We start from the raw sequence: 17,632 nt of genomic DNA, 5'->3' as shown, positions 1-17,632 counted from the left end.
GGTGGTAGACCTCTGGGACAAGACATGAGCTCCTTTGCTCTATTTTACAAGATACCAGCAGAAACCGTTGCAGTGGTGTAGAGTATTTTTCTTTAAGTAATATGTGCCATGATGAGTGTCATGAGACAAAATACCCAACTTCCTCTTTCATACACACACAGCTGCATGTATGTTCTTTCACTATCAGTAGTCATGAGGAAGCTAGCCTTAACAACAAAGGAGCTAGCCTTAACAACTGCCTAATTCTTTTTGTTCTGTCAATAAGCATATGATCCATTTTGTATGACAGAGGGAAAATGTTCTCAGTCTGGAGTTTCTGCTTGATTCTCATCCAAGTATTCATCTTTGGTTCCCTGTGTGAGGCAGATCTGTCCTGCCTGGATGAAGAAGGGCAGCCTGTTGACTGGTAGATGGAGTTTCCACTTGTTTTCTTGCAGTTTGAAGAAGTTTTGAGTAAATGTTTGATTTGAGTAGAGACTCTTAGAAATGTTCATATTTTCTTTGCCCTCTGCAATGTAAGGTTCATCGTGTACAAGTTGCCCAAGTATACGAAGGGTGTTGTGGGAAGTGGAGTTGACTACATGTATTTGGATCCTTCTTTACTGAGCTGGCAGCTAAGTACACATGTGGTGAATACCAGTAAAGGGGCAATAGGCAGCACCCTGAGCCAGCTGTACCATAGATATGAGGTATGAGCTTTAATGTCAAAGCTAGTTGTTTCCAGCTATGCTTTTTTCACTAATTGATTGTTATGCCACTTCTCCTGTGATTAAGTGGTTAAGAAGAGTTCCCATACCTAGGGTCAAGATGGATAGCAGAAATGACATAAGTAGGATTTTTCTGAAGGATTACTTATTTAAAAGCTTATAGTTCAAATTCAGTGACAAACAATTTTGATTATTTAACAGTTGAACAGCTCTGCGTACATGATCTACAATGATGCTCCACCGGTGCTGAAGTACTTGAATAATTATGGACACACAAAAGGTACTTTTAAACTTCAAAGTAGGTTTTTTGATGTTTCAGAGAGGGGAGGTCTAGCGCAAAGAGCATAGCTGATAAGTGCTGTTGACTAAGCATTGATTTCATGCTTTCAGATTTTTCCTGAAGCAGATAATGCTTATGTACACCATTTATGGACAGCACATTTTTTTGCTGGAAAGTGGGCTCCTATCAATACAACCCTGGGCTTTGATTTAGGAATTTTGTTTTGTTACCATCTTGATTTTGTCAGTGTAAATGACAAAGTTCCGGGTCAGTCAAAAACATTCTGCTGCCATGTAAGACATGAAATGAAATGACCAAGTTCTTGAAAAAACCCATGTTGTTTTCACACTGAATGATGATATTCAATGAGTGACTGCTCTGTGCTGCCCACGTGTTCTCTAGGGGTGCTGCTTTTTGATGAGTCTCAGGGATTCTGGTTAATGCACAGTGTTCCTCACTTTCCACCATTCCCTGAAATGGGCTATGGCTTCCCCTCCACTGGCAAACTCTTTGGCCAGATGTTTCACTGCACTACTTACAGCTACAGAGAGTTCCAAAAAATATGTAAGCAACCTATGCCAACATAAACATTAAAAACAACAACAACAAAAAAACAAACAAAATACATAACACTGGCACATTTTTTTCATACCCTGTAATTCAGTAGACAATACAGTACATATAAGACATCTTTAGCTTTACCAATCACATGACTCTTTTTAAAAAAAATGTATTGGAAAGCCTCTGATGCTTGAAACCTTTCTCTAAATACTTGTTCTTGCTTCACCAGCACAGCAACTGGCATATATGAATCCCCATGTATACAATTGCTCAATTTCAGCGGCGTATTACACAGACATGGCAGCCATGGCACAGCTCTGTGCTGGCGAGATGCCAGTTGTGTCGCCCAGTAGGAAACTGGAGAAGCTGAAGTCAGTCCAAGGGGAGACCTTCCTCAGTTTTGCCAAATCTCACAGCTATGTTGATGGTAAGAGCATTTTGGAGCTCTTTTTAGCTATAAGGTAACACACTGCACAGGTTTGCTTTGCTTTTTTGGATAGATAGTGTTCATTGGATACTATCACACAGCCATTTGATGACTTTTAAAAATGTCAAAGTACAATTCTGTCCTTGACTACCTGTTGACATTGCTTATGTAACACATGAGATGCTTTTAGAACGTGCAGAATACCATGTTTTACACAGATCATGCACATGCATTGTTTATAATTTTGCAACTAGAGGGTTTTCCTTGGTACTACATGCCATTAGATATATAGTGGATAACACATACACATAGCTTTTCCGCAATCGATGTCCATGTTTGTCCAACAATCCACCAATAGTCTTCTGATATTGACCTTCCAGACATTTATGCTGGCTGGGTAGCACAGACACTGAGGACAGATGTTCTTGTGGAAACCTGGCAACGAGAGCCACACCATCTCCCCTCCAACTGCTCACTGCCCTACCACGTAATGAACATCAGGAGTATCAGCCTACCAGGACCCGTCATCTTCAATTCCTATGAGGACCACTCCAAGTGGTGTGTGTCCCTGGAATACAAAGCCCAGTGGGCATGTGTGGGCGACCTGAATCGGGAGATCGGACAAGCGTGGAGAGGTGGTGGCCTTGTGTGTTCTCCAAACCCGGGTGTCTACAGAGCCTTCCGTCAGGCAGTGGCCTGGTATAAAAGCTGTTAGAAGCAAGAGATCTTCTGTTATCTTTGGAAGTATGGAAGTATGGAAATGTGGAAGCAAATCAATGGACAGTGTTATGCACTTTTAGATGGAACAAGTCTTTCCCTTATTTTTAGTTGAATAGGAAAGTCACTTTAACATCATTTGGAATGGTACTGATTTTTATTTTTATTTTTTTTTTAGTATTTCTGTTACCCTTTTTCATATATCGAGAGTCTACATTTATTTGAACAGATATAAATTAAAGAGCAATTCTCATACATCCTCTTATATACATCATCTCAGTTACAGGTAAATATCAATGATAAAATGGGAATGCTTGTAACTGCATAAATTAGGGGTAGAGTTGTGTGCAATAAAAAGGTAAAAAATCTTAGGAATGAGTTATGAGCATATACACATCGCATCATGTATAATATCCAGTGTAAGACTCTAAATCAAGAGGGCCACGCAACTGCAAGCTAAATGCCATGCTTGTGCTAGGGGTGTTAGATAATAGTAAACTCTACACTGATGTATGTCACCAGGACCTAACTTTGACATCCCTCAGGGCTAACCTGTCAGCATTCATTGTTTACTTGTAGTTTAAATGGTCGACTGTAAATAAATTACTTACTTTTTTTTCTCCAGAATTGGGCTAAAAGGCTGTTTTTGGTTCAGAACCAGTCTCTCCGTAGCCTAGTTTTTGAGAATTTAGCTCACTTTTACTCTGAAGTTTTAAATTAATTTTCATCTGTTTAGGCAAATGGTCTGTTTAGCCATGTTTAGCTGAATGAAATCTAATGGATCGCTGAGTTTTTGTGTACAGTGTACTGCTTGTAGCCTACTGTAATGAGTACCTTTATGGAAAATAGAATCAAATTTACGAAAGAGAATGTTTGTAACAGTTAAAGACAACAGTAGAAACACAATTCCTCAAGAACAACCGCACGCAAGTGTGCGGCTATAGTCCACCTTAGCACTAGGGGGCGATACGAGAAACTCATACAAGCCAAAACCGATCCGGAAACTCCTGACTAAGATGGTAACACGGAAACATTTTTCAGACACACGTGAATTCAGATGAACTGTTAATAACAGCAATAAAATGGATTTCATTGGGGTACCAGTCTCAGAAGATACGACCAATACAAAGAATAAAGTAAAAAAGACAATGAAACGGCAAAAACCTTTCCAGGAACCGGTTGATAATGGTTCCGTAGAAGAGTCGGAGTCTGCAGGGTCCTCGTTCCCTCCTACATTCAGCTTGTCGACAATAAAAAATAAACAACGCAGACACCTAATGTTCATGAAGCTCAAGCAAGAGAAACGGAAGGTAACATAATTCTAAATAAAAACAGCTATGCCATAAGGTTTTCTCGGATATCTACTTGCCAGCTTGCTAGTTAGCGTTAGCTAGCTAGCTAGCCAGATAACTGCTATCCTAGGCTACCTAACTATCTTAACTAAAGCTGAGGGCAATTACAAAATTAAGGTAGCTTTATTTAATGTGTCGTCAAATTCACCTTAAATAAAATATGTTGTTGTCAGACTGAAACCAATTATGATATCAACGATAATTTGCTAGTCCTGTTATGTCATCAGTATTTTGTAAATTCTTCTTTAATTACACCAGTAATGTGGTATCTTCATTTGAATGCAACGAGTTAACTGCATTATAACTTTTTTTCTTTCATACAAGCAAAAATTGGAATTGCGGAAGAAAAGAAAAAAGGAGAGAGATGCACTTGGAGACAAGGTATCTGGAAAGCATGTTAATGTTGCCATCTGTCTCCTTTTATTGCAGCTGATTTCCAGTTTTGGGAATTGTCTTTTTAAAACTACTGACACAACGCTGACTTTTCCAAACTATTAATTGTTATTTCCACTTAGTTTTTGTTTATGATTTTTCTGAAGGCACCACCAAAAGATGTTCCAAAGACGATTGAGAATCAGAGAGTATATGATGAGACAACAGTAGACCCAGAGGATGAGGAAGTATGAATATTTCCATGGATACCTGTGAATAGATATTGCTTTTGGATTTTATATTAATAATGCAAACATGCTTGCTTTGAATTCAGGTAGCTTTTGATGAAGGGACAGATGAGTTCTCAGCTTACTTCAACAAACTGACAAACCCGAAAGTTCTTATTACGACATCAGACAGACCAAGAGGGGTAAGATCAGTCTTTTTACTTCAGCATAACTGGATTAAATTTAAGGCTAGTTTAAGGCTAATTATAATCTAGGTCTGGATGAAGTTTGATGAATTGAGAATTGTGTGCTGGCACAAGGCCATTGTGGATCCTAGGAAGTACATATAAATTTCCATTTATTTTGATAGGTCTGTTCTTTCAAAGTGATTTACAGCTCTCTGAGTCATACAGCAGCATAGCCTAAAGTTTGGACATTTACAGAACTGAGATATAAAAGTGAAAAACAAAACTCACTTACAAAATCCAGATTACTTTTGAATAGAAGTGATTTTGGTATAAAGTCACCCAAGTGTGACTTTGGGTTATATCACACCAAAGAATTGCCATTCTATATGACTAAATTGTATATGCATAATTTGGATTTACAAGGGTAAATTGTAAATCAGAAAATTAACACATTAAGATCCAAAAGATATTCACACAATCCATACTTTTAATGTACTGTTTGAAAAAGTACTTTATATTCACAAGCTTGTTTGTTTACAAATCACAGTTTGGAAGTACAGATTGTTTTTGTTTAAATACCAAAACAATTTGCACTAGATTTATTTGAACTATTTAAACATAAACCTTAATACTGGTCTGGTACTTTATTTAAAAGTAATAAGGAGGTCATATCCTGTTGAAAAGGTGGTAAGTAAGGGTTGGATTTGGGGTTCAATGTATATACGAAAGCGTTTTTTCTCATCTACACACAAAGACCTAACCTCCGAAACCAATAAGGGTGTGGAAAAAATAAAGCACAGAAGATACAAAATCGATATCTGTTTGAAACAGTCAACTTCAGAATATTCAGTCTCTTTGGAGCATCTCTCATGTGCTGTAAGGTTCTACATCAGGCAGTCTAGGGTATTTATCTGTTTATAGCTGATTTATGCTGATATAAGATTGCAGTTGTGCACAAGGACATATTACTCTGCAGTCATTTGTTTTAAAATATTTGTATTTAGAACCAAACAAATCTGTAGTATATAAGTAGTACTGTAGAATTAATCATTTTTAACACAGTATAATAGAAATAGCATCAGGAATCTTAAATAAGTGTGTAGATTTACATCTCTACACACCAGTACCTACAAACCATACAGCATCAGTAATGTATGGAAATATAAGGTGGCGTGAGTGTGAACTCAGAAATGTATTTTATAATAAGTGTGTTATTGTGTCTTTGGGAAGCTGACCATATATGGGTGTTTTCTTGTGTCTTTCTGTGATTTTAGAGAACTGTGCGGTTTTGTGAGCAGTTAGCGACAGTAATACCAAATGCACATGTGTACTACAGAAGAGGCCTTGCCCTGAAGAGGATCATTCCTCAATGTGTATCACGAAACTTCACATACCTTATGGTCATTAATGAGGATCGAAAAGTGCCAAGTATCCTTCAGCTGGGAGTATAATAGAACTCAGTGGTATTCACTGAACATGTATCTGCCTGCTTAGCTTCATAGTTCTTTTTTAATATATGGTGATGTTCCTTAACTCATCTTGTAAAAGATGGCATGGTTCTCTGTCACCTTCCTGATGGACCCACTGCACACTTCAAAGTGAGCAGTGTTCGACTTCGCAAAGAGATGAAGGTTTGTAATTGTTCACGGTTTATTTTTTTCCTAGTGGTATGCTTTTACTTACTGATTGACTGACTCACATTGTTAAAACGTATTCATGGAGGGTCTTGGTGCAAGTGTACGCTAGCTTGCTAGGAATCTAGCTAAGTTAGCAGTAGACATGAAGTGGTAAGCAGTGAAAGCTGCAATAAACACCTTGTTGCATGTGCAGAGTGATTATTGTAATTTGAGAAGCTTTATGTTCGTGACATTATTGGTTGGCTACCTTCCCATTTCTGAACTGCTTATGAACAAGGAATCAAAGGAACTTAAGGTTAGCTGTAGCTATAACTAACAATTAACAGTTTTCCCTTTTGATATTTTTCTCACAAAATTGCCCTCAAATTCAGTGTTTTCTTCTTAGATTTCCAAACCTTTTAGATCCAGTACAGTTGTGAGAAATATGCCCATCAGTGGATATTGGTGCAGTTGAGGCATAGCTAGTTGTCTTGTTTATTTACCATTTTATTATATTGTGTAATATCTCATGTTTTGGACTGCAGAGAAGAGGAAAGGACCCAACAGAACATCACCCTGAAGTCATTCTGAACAACTTCAGCACCAGGCTGGGCCACTCCATCGGCCGCATGTTTGCTGCGTTATTTCCTCATGATCCACACTTCGTTGGTCGACAGGTCGCCACTTTCCACAACCAGCGTGACTTCATTTTTTTCCGGTTCCACAGGTATGGTTAGGTATTGGTAATATTCAAAATATCATTGTGGAAATTACTGTGAAGGAATATACCACCATTTTTAATACAGAAATGTACAGCAAATTCCTACCTAATGTTGAGCAAATCCTTACATAAATTGGTTTAAATTAAAAGACAACTATCGTTGTTTCTTTGAAAGTTGTTAACTGCTGCTGTCAGAAGAGTGGACAACACCTCTTATCCTTTTTTTTTATACAGTTAACACATCTATGATTCCCTTTTCATGTCTTTCACAGATACATCTTCAAGAATGAGAAGAGAGTAGGAATTCAAGAACTAGGACCCCGTTTCACCCTTAAGCTCCGCTCTCTGCAGAAAGGAACATTTGATTCCAAATTTGGGGAGTATGAATGGGTTCATAAGGTGAGGATTAAAACCTACTTGGGTTTAACTGGTTTGCAAATGATTTCATCTGTTTTGCAGTGATTAAGAATCACGGAGTATATAGATGACCCTGGCCTTTTGTTAATCAAATCTGCCTTTTTTCTTCAAGCGCCATGAAATGGACTCCAGCAGAAGAAAATTTCATCTTTGAAGACTTATGAGGGATAATACAGCAGAGATGTGATAAATCAGTATTTGAAAAATATTTGAAGTGAAACACATTGACTTTTGTTATTGTAAATTGTGCATCTCTGTTTATACATGTCTGGTGACCAGTCCATTATGAAATTTACTGATGAGATGAAACAGAAATGGGGATCTCAGAGTCTGCTAGCAAAATCTATCACAAGAAATAGCTGGAAGGCAAACTGTAAAGTAAATGTATATTAAAATAAGTACTGTATCTACATTGTTTCTTATTTTGATTAAGTCCAAATGAAACATGGCATTTAGAATTTAATTGTACAACTGTGTTACATTGGAGGCTTTTGCAAGTGATTTATTTCTCCTCTTCAACATAAAATCGCGCTTCCGTTTCAGTGCAGGCAAGATTTACATTTTTGTAAACTGAAGCCTGCCAATTTTAGCCCGATGGAAATGACTCGGAGACGCAACTAGTATAGGACTTCACATATGTTAGTTGGTTTATGAACGAACTTACGTCACGTAAACATCTTTGGGGCGAAAAATATCAAGACCATTAAAATGAATGTTTTGAATACGCAACATTGTGACTTAGCAGTTGGTCCACTCCCACATGGTTTGTAGTGCTTAGCGGGATTTTCGCTCAGCAGTTGCTTTCCTTCTATCCGAAAAAACCCTTTTTGCTTAAATAGCCTACTGAAGATAATGAGCTGTTACGGGGGAACGAGATCAGTAAATTCAAAGGTATGTGGCTTATTTTTCATAACGTTTATGGAAGAACATTGTATTGAGCAGTGATCTCTTCATTCGTGTTCTCTCCGGCCCTTTCTCGGACTAGCGCGACGACCAGTGCGTAGAGCTCCATGTGTTTTTTGTCCCAGACGAACAGTGGAATTCAAAGCTGAATAAAGTGTCAGTTGAAGCCATAGACAGTTTCATATCGGCAGGCTTCATAAGGTGAGCGGGCAATAAATGCATATAATAGTTTCACACAAAGTTTAGCCCATAGGAGACTTATATTTTACATTGCACAGTGACATTACATGATGCTGGTGTTGGGATGCAACATGTAAAGCCTACTCTCAGCTACCAAGTTATATTAAAACAGATCACTTTTGCTCCGTATTTCAGGGTGTATCCAGACATTAACCTGAAAGCTATGAGAGATGAGCTTGGAGCATTACTTGCGCCTGATAAGGCCACTGATAGATACTGTTTTTTGAAATGCGTTGGCAGAAGTTTGGCATTGGTAAGTAGCTTTGCTTGCTGTGATACAAATTCCAAAAGGCACCTGGACAAATGAGTCAGTCTCTTCCAGCAGTTTGCAAGCATCTACTAGCCTCTTAAGCTCCAGATTTAGTTTATTAATGCTAATGCATGCTATTTGGTAACTACTGTGTAGCCATGTATTTAATAACTACATTTAAATTAATATAAAATATACATAGTTACAACAGTGAGGAATGAGAGTGAGAGGTCCTTAGAATGGCATGATATGGATCAATGAACACTTCATTTTTAACAACCAACACAGGAAAAGTATCAGATTTTTATTTATTTTTAATTTTTTTTTTACATTAGGTTAAAGCAAAACAAGAGAAAGACTTGAAAGTCAAATCTTTTGCGCCACCCTATGTAAGAATTTCGCCTTAATTAGTATCTTTGCAAATTTAGTATTTGCAAAATACTTTGCAAAATTAGTATCTTTGCAAATTTTAACATACTATGGCCAATTGTGAAATAATATTATTTCTCATTGCAATTCCTGTAATTCAGTCCCCTTACCCAGAGCTCTATCTGCTGCCTGTGAAAGAAAATGCCAGTCACCTTTGCTCCAGGTCCCTAAACCCACACACGGTCTTTTACAACACAGAGTCTCAGAGAGGCTACCCTCCTTTTGCACCTGGCCAGACAAAAGAGCCCACTAAATTTCCACTAATCAAACAAGGGCCACAGCAGTGTATCCTAGACCAGAGTCTGGAGGAGAGGGAGGAAGACTCTCCAGGATGTGAAGATTCCTTTTGGCCTACGGCTCATAATATGTACAGTAGTGTCCAAGAGGAACTTGTGGTGAAGCAGCATGGTGAGAAACCCAGGAAAAGGCTCCCTTCCAGTAGAAGATAACTGTGTATGTTCATTATTCCAGATGACCTTCCTTTAGGTTCTTCTAGACCTTAGATATATTTTATTTTGGAAGGAAATGATACTGAAAAGGATATGAACAGGATATATTATTCTAGAAATTTGTTTCAGCTTTACATTAATATATACATTTCTGAAGTGGAAATATAGATGTTTAATATTGTGCAAAAATTAAGCAGAAGCAAAAATGAACATTTATTTTGTTTTCATATAGAAATAGTTCCTATTAATCAGAATCCAACTAAAATGGAAAAAATGGACAAAAAGACTTGTTACAAAAACATCACCCGAGATTCAGGAGTACCAGAATCACTGGAGGATTCAGACAATGGAGTTGTCCTCTCTCAGGGGAGGTAATGCTTTAAAAGGGAGGCTTGCCATGAAAATCTGCTATGTTAGTTCTAGGCGTACATATCCTGATTTTTATTGAAATCTTACCATTTTCTACAATTTAGGAAATCCAAACAGTCTCAAACACTAAAGTCAACCATAAAGAAACCAATTAACCAGGTACGATATTTTCATAATTTTCATAACCCAATGTACTAATCCAATATCAATTTTGTAAAACATTTCTAAAGAGAGATCTTTCTGAATAGTCCCTGATAAAATGGAAAGCCTTGTGCTTATTAATGTCTGGTCCTTGTAAGGACAGTGACCTTTAGTGTCAGGCTAAATTTCAGTGGTCAGCAGGGGTCCTTTCCTGTCTACTGTGCAAAGAACATTTATGAAAGGCTTTATTGCAGAAGGTTCCCCATTTGTCTTTACACTGCAGTTCCCTGTGGGCAGTCTAGTATCTCCTGCTAAAGATGACTCAGCTCCAAGTGCCCCTTCCCTGGCACTGCATATAGCAAAAAACACACCTACACAACCAACTAACAGTAAGACACTACCGCTGCTTCATCTCAAATTCAAGAGCATGAATAGATTACAGGTGGTTAGAGAAGTGTAATCTTTCTTCCTAGGGGATGAGCTGTTGAAGGAAATTAGGCTTGTTAAAGAGGAAAGAAAACAACTAGCAAGGACAAGGCAAGAGCTTCTTAGGAAGGGCAAAGATCTTCTAGCTCTGAATAGACACCGTAGGAACCAAGGTATGCAAGTAAATACTTCTCACATTTGTTAATGACATACTTAAAGTATGAAAGTTAAAAGGGCATCATCCTGTCCAAACTGCATGCCACCTAGCACGGGACAGGTGGAAGAGAAAGTATTTCGATACCAAAAAGGCTGCTGCACCTTTGGAAGACACCCTGAGAAGTCTTTGTCAAGAACTTGAGATGTTTTATGACAAACTGTTTCAACAACTGCAAGCCCGAGAAGGAAGAAACAGGCAAAGACGAGCAGGGAAACCATCAAGCACAAAGGTCAGTTCTTCACCTTGCTGATGACTCACTGACAGAAAAAACTGTGTTGCCTTCCAAGAGAGGGAGACAAACAGCTACTTTATGCCTAGTAAAATGCAACCCATGATGAGCAATATGATTATTATTCACAGAATGAACTCATAATTCAGATTATGACTGAGAGCTGTGAAATTGATAATCTGAAGATAAACTTGGATGATACCAAAATGAAACTTGCCACAGAAATGAAGGTATGCAATAGTTATTTCATAATATATTTATCATCACTGTAATTCATTATCACCATTGTAATTTCCCTCTGGTATGTACATATTTCATTCATTGTTCTTTAAAGCTGAGGAAGCAGGCTGCCACAGAAATGCAAACCCTGAAAGCAGAGTTACTGCAGAAGAAGTCCCAATGCTCATCCACTGGGCCTCTTACAGCCTCCACAGGCCTTGGTTTACACCTTAGCACAAGCAACCCTGTGTAATCCCGGCACTCGAAGCAATGATTTCCTTAAGTTAAAATGGTTTGTATATAAATAATAAGGTAATCTGGAAAAATTAATTTTTTTTAAGAGAAACAAATGAAAAATGAACATTGTACCCTACAGGCTCAGTTGCCCGCAAAACATCTATAATCCTATGGACTCCTTACATGTTATTTGTAACTAATATTTTTAATGACAAGGTCAATGACTGAGCAACTTAATTAATGAATTAAGTCTATGCCTACTGTTTAATGTTCAGTGTATTGTGTGATGGGGAGATTCCTTTTAAACCCTCACAACAGAAATAAGCCTTTTTAAAATCAGTAATTGGTTTTAAATTTCAAAACTGCATTTAATTAAGCCAGAAGGCACTGTGTTCTTGCAGAAATGTCAATTATTATTACTGATGCAATAAAAAAGCAGTTAAATCTACCAATTACAATAAATCTCAAATCTTCACTCCTTTTAGACCCAAGACAGAGTTTTATATAGGGTAGCAGACATAGCTATAGACTCCTAGGAGACTGCTAAAGACACCGCTTTTCGGTTTGGTGTGAGGGCATTCCACATGTCAGCACTTTGCTGCTTGGCAACAGGGTCATCACTGTAGTCAAGGAGATTTCCATTCCACATGCCAATCCCCCTCAAACTCTGCTGTCCCACATAAGCAGCCTTCAGGGAGATGCTCTCTGGGTCATCATACCACAACTGATGGACCTTGCCCTTGTTGTCCTGTAAGGTTTAATAAAGAAACAGTGTGTACATTCTGAAGGTCTCACTGATTTCAGAGTGACTTTAATAATGTTTAAAATATTGCTGCAGCAGACCTTGTAATTGTAATAGGGAGCGAGCTGGATCTCATCCCAAAGCCTCCCAGACATGGAAGAGTTTATCTGTTTCATCAGAGTGCTGTAGGGGATTTGTCTTCCAGATGCATCACTGCAAGGAGCCCCTCTAAAAGGCACTTTAGGGATTGTGCAGATCCCCTCCTATGACACAGCAATAGTAGCAATTGTAATTTAAAATCTTGATTCAATAATTTTGGTGTTGCAACATAACTGCTGAAATGTTCATTTATCATTCGGACTGGTGAACTAGAGTTAACATAGAATCTGAAACCATGTGATAAACATTACTGGTCAGCTACTTTCCTTTACATAATGTGAATATTAGGGCACTGCCATTTTATATAAGGGTTGCAATATTCTGGTCATGGAGGGCTGTATTTCAGCAGAGTTTGGTTGTTTCCCTACACAGCACACCAAAATAAACTCACTTAATTACCATGTTCAGCAGTACCTAAATGTGCTTGGACCCTGCCCCCTCCGGTATCAACCCCTGGTTTAAAAAATGAACAGGATCAGAAATGTTCTGTTCTATGTGCTTAAATAAGATGTGTGGTTGTTTATCAGTTGCTTCAGTCAAGTTACTAAAAGCCTGGGAGAAAACCTGCCCAAAGGCCAATCAGAACCAGCCTGGCACAATACAGATAGTTCAAAATGAATGCAAATGACTTATGTACAAAATAATTTGTTTATGAGATGAAGCACATGCTGTCATGTGGGTTTTATGGCTTGCTTTTTTAACAGTTGAGGCACTTAAAATGTAAATAAATAAAGTATAAAAGAAAAAACTACAACTGAGCCCTTGCAATTAAAAAACATCAGGAATTTACCCTTTTTTGTAATCAGTTATTTCAGTATTTGATTTTGTACAACATTTACATTAAAATGACCTTAAAATGCTACATATGCATTATTTTGACTTAATCTTACTTCATTGAAGTGGGCATTTAAAAATAAAACTTGCAATGCTTTATAGTTTTTGTTTTGTAGAAAGAAGAAAAACAGTAAGTGGACAGGTATACTTTCTGTTGCAAGGGCTCAATTAAAGGAATGTTGTTTTGTTTTTTTTATACCTGTGAGAAGTTTAGGCACAGGTAGTCATAACCATACCATGGAACTCCCATCACAAGTTTCTTTGGGTCTACTTTCATTGCAATGTATTGATCATATGCTGCAAGACAAAGGAACCTCTTTATGTTATGCCTTTTTACATGTTCTGAACCAAAAAAAGTCAAATTAATTCTATTATTAAAATCAGAACATTTTCTTCAGAAACACAATTCCATTACTTACCTGCTAGCGTTTGATTGAAGGGTGCATTTGCCATTGCGATGCAGTCCTCCCAGATCTGACTTTGTTCATCATAAGACATTACAAAGAGAAGGTCGCAAGAATCTGCAATTGCAGTGTAGTCATAGCAACGCTTATCAATACACTTAGGTGACCAAGCCACATCAAAGGACACCTAGATTTAACATCAGTAAGACAAAAGGTTAACAACTGAAATGATAGTCAGTATTCAGGGTACATGACAGGGCTTTTTTGTATTCTATTCAGCATTCTACCTGAGAGCCTGGAATTTCTTTATGGAACATGTCTGTTGTCTCTTTGACAAGCGCTGTTAAAGCATAGTATTCAGGGGAAGACTCTTCTACAGCCTGTTCAATGTCAATGTTTATACCATCCATAAACTGGATCTTTGCTAAATTAAGCTTCTCCTTGATCCAAGCTGTCCTTTTGGCATCTTCCACCATATCTGGGAGGGGCACATCACCTGTGAAGGAATGCCCAAACCTTTTGATTTCTGAAAGGACAGGTCACATGCTGTAGTTTACAGATTATGTGTTTTAAATGGTGTTTATAAAAAATACCCCTACCTTTCAAAACAAGACGTGCTCCATTGGAATGGGCATAACACATAAGCTCTGCGTCATACTTTCCAAAGGCAGCAATTGTCGTCACTTTGGACCAGTCATACAATTTCCATGACTTTCCACCCACATCAAAGACAAAAACCTGCAGGGGGTTGAGGTTACCTTATGTGAAAACTGGGAGACAGACCTTTGACATTCCTTAATTTGCATTTGCATAACCTAAGAACATTTAGTAACTTATATTTGATGATTTAGCATCTTATACATGACTGTTCAACTACAGCACCGTTCCACTGGTTCAATTCGTTATACGTTCATGTAATTACATTGTCGACATTTTCTTCCCTTATTGCAGAACTGACGCAACATACCATAGATAGGTAAATGCGTTTGATGTGCGAAGGAATCATGCAAAAACATTCTCTAAATAATTAACACGAAACTATCGAATATTGGTTTCAATCGAATGCCCTATACTTACCTCAAACTCTCGCTTATGCTGAATTGGTTGACATAGCTCCTCTCGCACGCATGGGCAAATTGCTGATGAATCTTTCACTGACAGGCTCAAAACAACGATGAAATATATATACAGCCACATTTTTGTTAAGAAAGGGAAATAACAAAAGCTAACTTTTTAATCATTTCAACATCATGAGACAACCGTTCTACTTCCTCAGTATGGCGTGCGAGAAGGACACTTTACGGTATGTCAATTGTCTTTCCGTTTAGAAATGTCAAATGATAATTTTGATCCAACAAGGAATAACGCTTACTATAAATACACACAAATAAAATGACTAATAACAGCCCAAACTCGAAATTCAAGAACGTTTTATAATATATGATTTTTATAATTGTTATGTAAATATTTGTGAAATTAAGGGTTATTAACATCGAAATAGCTGGTAAAATTTTTACCTGTTTTTAATTTAAAAAAACATTTGTTGTGTATTGTTTTAAGAATCTTAAAAATGGGAATATCGAATATTACATTTGCTGTACATTAGTTACACTGTTATACAGTAAAACTACGCTGACGCAAAGTAAATATGTAAAAATGATAAAAGCCTCATTTTAAAAAAGTTTTGAATTTCGGGGTTTTCCCCAGTCAAATCAAAATTCTAATGTGTAAAATTAAATATGATTAAGAAGCTAACTTTTGTTATTTCCATTTCAAAAACAATATGGCTGTGTATATTTCTGCTAATCATTTTGAGCCTGTCAGTGACAGAATCATAAGCAATTTATTCATGTTAGCGAGAGCAGCTATCGAAACAAATCTAGGATAAATTATAGAAAAGTATGGATCAGGCTGTGGTTATAAGAAAAATCCAAAATTTGAACATTATACAGGGCACACAAAGAGCTATTTTACTGAAATTGTACATTTTACTTAAAAAATGTAAATGGTTTTATTACTGAACAATACATTTTTGTTGGCTCCTTTTCTGGTTGATGCTGCTGGTAGTGCTTTCATCATCAGTGATGGTGCCCACATCTTGCCTAGAGCCATTGTGGCAAAAGCACGTGCCTACCTGGCTGGAGCTGCATCTGATGTTCTTGAGGTAGAAGGTGCCCTGTTTGAGGATATCAGTGAACTCATGTAAATCAGGCAGTTTGTTTCTACAACTGGGATTGCCATTTGTTATTTGAACCAGGTTGGTGTGAGAACTGAGGGACTCCAGCAAGTGCTAATGAAAATTCAAGCTGGTGACGAGAATGTTGATTCGATGACCAAGATAAAGCGAATCATGAAGGCAAGAAGCTACCATTAACACTGAATTCACTTTACTTTAATGGTTTCATCTTGATCTAATTTATCAAATATTTATACTTCCTCTTTTATTCCTTACAAACTGAAGGACTGGAAGAGTTTGTTGCCAACAAATCTGCCATTGGCCTACATGAACATGAAACTGTTTGGACAGGAAATCGCTTTTGCCAAAATTGACAAAGCCTTAATTGAAAGTGTCATTGAACAAGCAGCACAGGTATTTAATTAAGAAACTTCTTTGTTACAAATGTTTTTGATTGCCTTTATTAATAATATAATTTTAAATAAATATAAATAATTACATGTAAAATCTAATCTTATATCATTCAATATGTGGAGGTTGCTACAGGACCACGTGCACATGAAATTGTGAAGGATATAGTGTAATGCAGACTGGGATTGATCGCCAGTATTCCAAGTCTCTGCTGCCAGCTGAGCTGTGTCGCATCCTTCCCACTGCTGTTGGTCTGCCGATGGAGCTCAGACATTACGCTGCTGCTGTTGCTGTCGTATCTATCAACGGTAGGTTTTCACCTCATTGTAACGTGCCAGCTTTAAAAATGTGAATTTTAGATATGTTTGACCAAGTTATTACCTTGATCCTTTTAGTCCATACAACCATCACACCTCCTCTCCATGAACAATCAGAGCCCATCACTCTTGATCAGTTGATGATGACTAATCTTCAGTTGCATGCTGAAGCCAGACCAAGGTAAAACATTTAATAAAAAGGCCAAAACAGATATTACGAACCTAAAGATGTTGCATATTATGAGCCTTGATTATTCACTGCATTCTGCTCAAACAGGTTTGGGACTATGGCTATGGCCAGGAACATTGAGGACCTCCCAGTGCAGAGGGTGGTGTCTCTGGCACCTCCAGTGCCCTCTGATGTTCAGCCCAGTTGGATCCCTGCTTCAATTCAAAAGACAATCTGTGATGTTGTCCCCTACATTCACATGCAGGCATGCCTAGACATTTCCTCTCGCAATGCAGGGTTTATTGACAACGATCTTATTTACTATATTGTTGGACAGCACACAGCCTGTATTTCAGTGGCAAGAGGTAATTTTTGAGGCCAGACTATGAATAATAGTTCTTCTAATGTATTACCTATAGTAATATGGGAAATATACTCTCACATACACTTTAGTTGATGGTCCTGCCCTTCAAAGGAATCAGTCTTGTTGAAGGTGAAAGCTCAGAAGAAACTGCCTTCCTGCTGAAGCTGAGGGGCATACTGAAGGCAGGAATGAAGAACATTGAGTTCAGTTCAATGAGCTCCTCTTCCTCAATCAGCAACAATTTCAGCAGTTCCAGGGGATCCAGAAGTTCCAGTAGTTCATCCAGTATTCGCACATCTGATGTAAGTCTTTAGTGTGTGGCTATTGTTAAATAGTGCTCAGACACGAGAGGCATGGCTATA

The 17,632-nt window shown here is 37.7% G+C and overlaps 5 protein-coding genes across 6 annotated transcripts; 4 read left to right on the top strand and 1 right to left on the bottom strand.

The window, feature by feature from the left end:
- Positions 1-172: 172 nt before the first annotated feature.
- On the top strand, positions 173-3,063 carry dnase2b (deoxyribonuclease II beta). 2 transcript variants are annotated; one of them, XM_027017409.3, is made up of 6 exons: positions 173-406; positions 521-689; positions 909-987; positions 1,390-1,551; positions 1,829-1,975; positions 2,356-3,063. In XM_027017409.3, exons 1-6 carry the CDS (start codon positions 297-299, stop codon positions 2,688-2,690), a joined length of 1,002 nt encoding a protein of 333 aa, XP_026873210.1. In that variant the 5' UTR covers positions 173-296; the 3' UTR covers positions 2,691-3,063. The 2 variants fall into 2 exon arrangements, with proteins under 2 accessions (XP_026873210.1, XP_026873209.1); XM_027017408.3 differs by having other exon boundaries at positions 1,778-1,975.
- Positions 3,064-3,680: 617 nt separating this feature from the next.
- rpf1 (ribosome production factor 1 homolog) lies at positions 3,681-7,995 on the top strand. The gene is made up of 9 exons (XM_027017410.3): positions 3,681-4,002; positions 4,369-4,425; positions 4,584-4,664; positions 4,751-4,846; positions 6,106-6,259; positions 6,380-6,462; positions 6,993-7,174; positions 7,441-7,567; positions 7,698-7,995. Exons 1-9 carry the CDS (start codon positions 3,775-3,777, stop codon positions 7,737-7,739), a joined length of 1,050 nt encoding a protein of 349 aa, XP_026873211.2. The 5' UTR covers positions 3,681-3,774; the 3' UTR covers positions 7,740-7,995.
- Positions 7,996-8,437: 442 nt separating this feature from the next.
- Positions 8,438-11,710, top strand: spata1 (spermatogenesis associated 1). The gene is made up of 11 exons (XM_081708057.1): positions 8,438-8,476; positions 8,571-8,689; positions 8,864-8,981; positions 9,314-9,367; positions 9,509-9,815; positions 10,089-10,229; positions 10,558-10,755; positions 10,840-10,965; positions 11,060-11,238; positions 11,370-11,468; positions 11,573-11,710. Exons 1-11 carry the CDS (start codon positions 8,438-8,440, stop codon positions 11,708-11,710), a joined length of 1,518 nt encoding a protein of 505 aa, XP_081564183.1.
- On the bottom strand, positions 11,479-15,127 carry ctbs (chitobiase, di-N-acetyl-). Its single transcript, XM_027017343.3, has 7 exons — positions 14,911-15,127; positions 14,433-14,571; positions 14,121-14,329; positions 13,849-14,020; positions 13,629-13,726; positions 12,538-12,699; positions 11,479-12,442 (listed from the first exon to the last, which is right to left on the bottom strand). Exons 1-7 carry the CDS (start codon positions 15,028-15,030, stop codon positions 12,227-12,229), a joined length of 1,116 nt encoding a protein of 371 aa, XP_026873144.2. The 5' UTR covers positions 15,031-15,127; the 3' UTR covers positions 11,479-12,226.
- Positions 15,128-15,838: 711 nt separating this feature from the next.
- On the top strand, positions 15,839-17,584 carry LOC113581918 (vitellogenin-like). Its single transcript, XM_035523080.2, has 7 exons — positions 15,839-15,997; positions 16,091-16,191; positions 16,288-16,423; positions 16,593-16,728; positions 16,816-16,918; positions 17,015-17,109; positions 17,382-17,584. Exons 1-7 carry the CDS (start codon positions 15,839-15,841, stop codon positions 17,582-17,584), a joined length of 933 nt encoding a protein of 310 aa, XP_035378973.2.
- The last annotated feature ends 48 nt before the right edge of the window (positions 17,585-17,632 follow it).

The sequence above is a fragment of the Electrophorus electricus genome, chromosome 26 (assembly GCF_041902795.1).
Source record: "Electrophorus electricus isolate QZ-2024a chromosome 26, ASM4190279v1, whole genome shotgun sequence".
NCBI classification, from domain to species: domain Eukaryota; kingdom Metazoa; phylum Chordata; class Actinopteri; order Gymnotiformes; family Gymnotidae; genus Electrophorus; species Electrophorus electricus.
The sequence above is the reverse complement of the archived record's forward strand: the minus strand, read 5'-3'. Positions and strand labels throughout refer to the sequence as shown.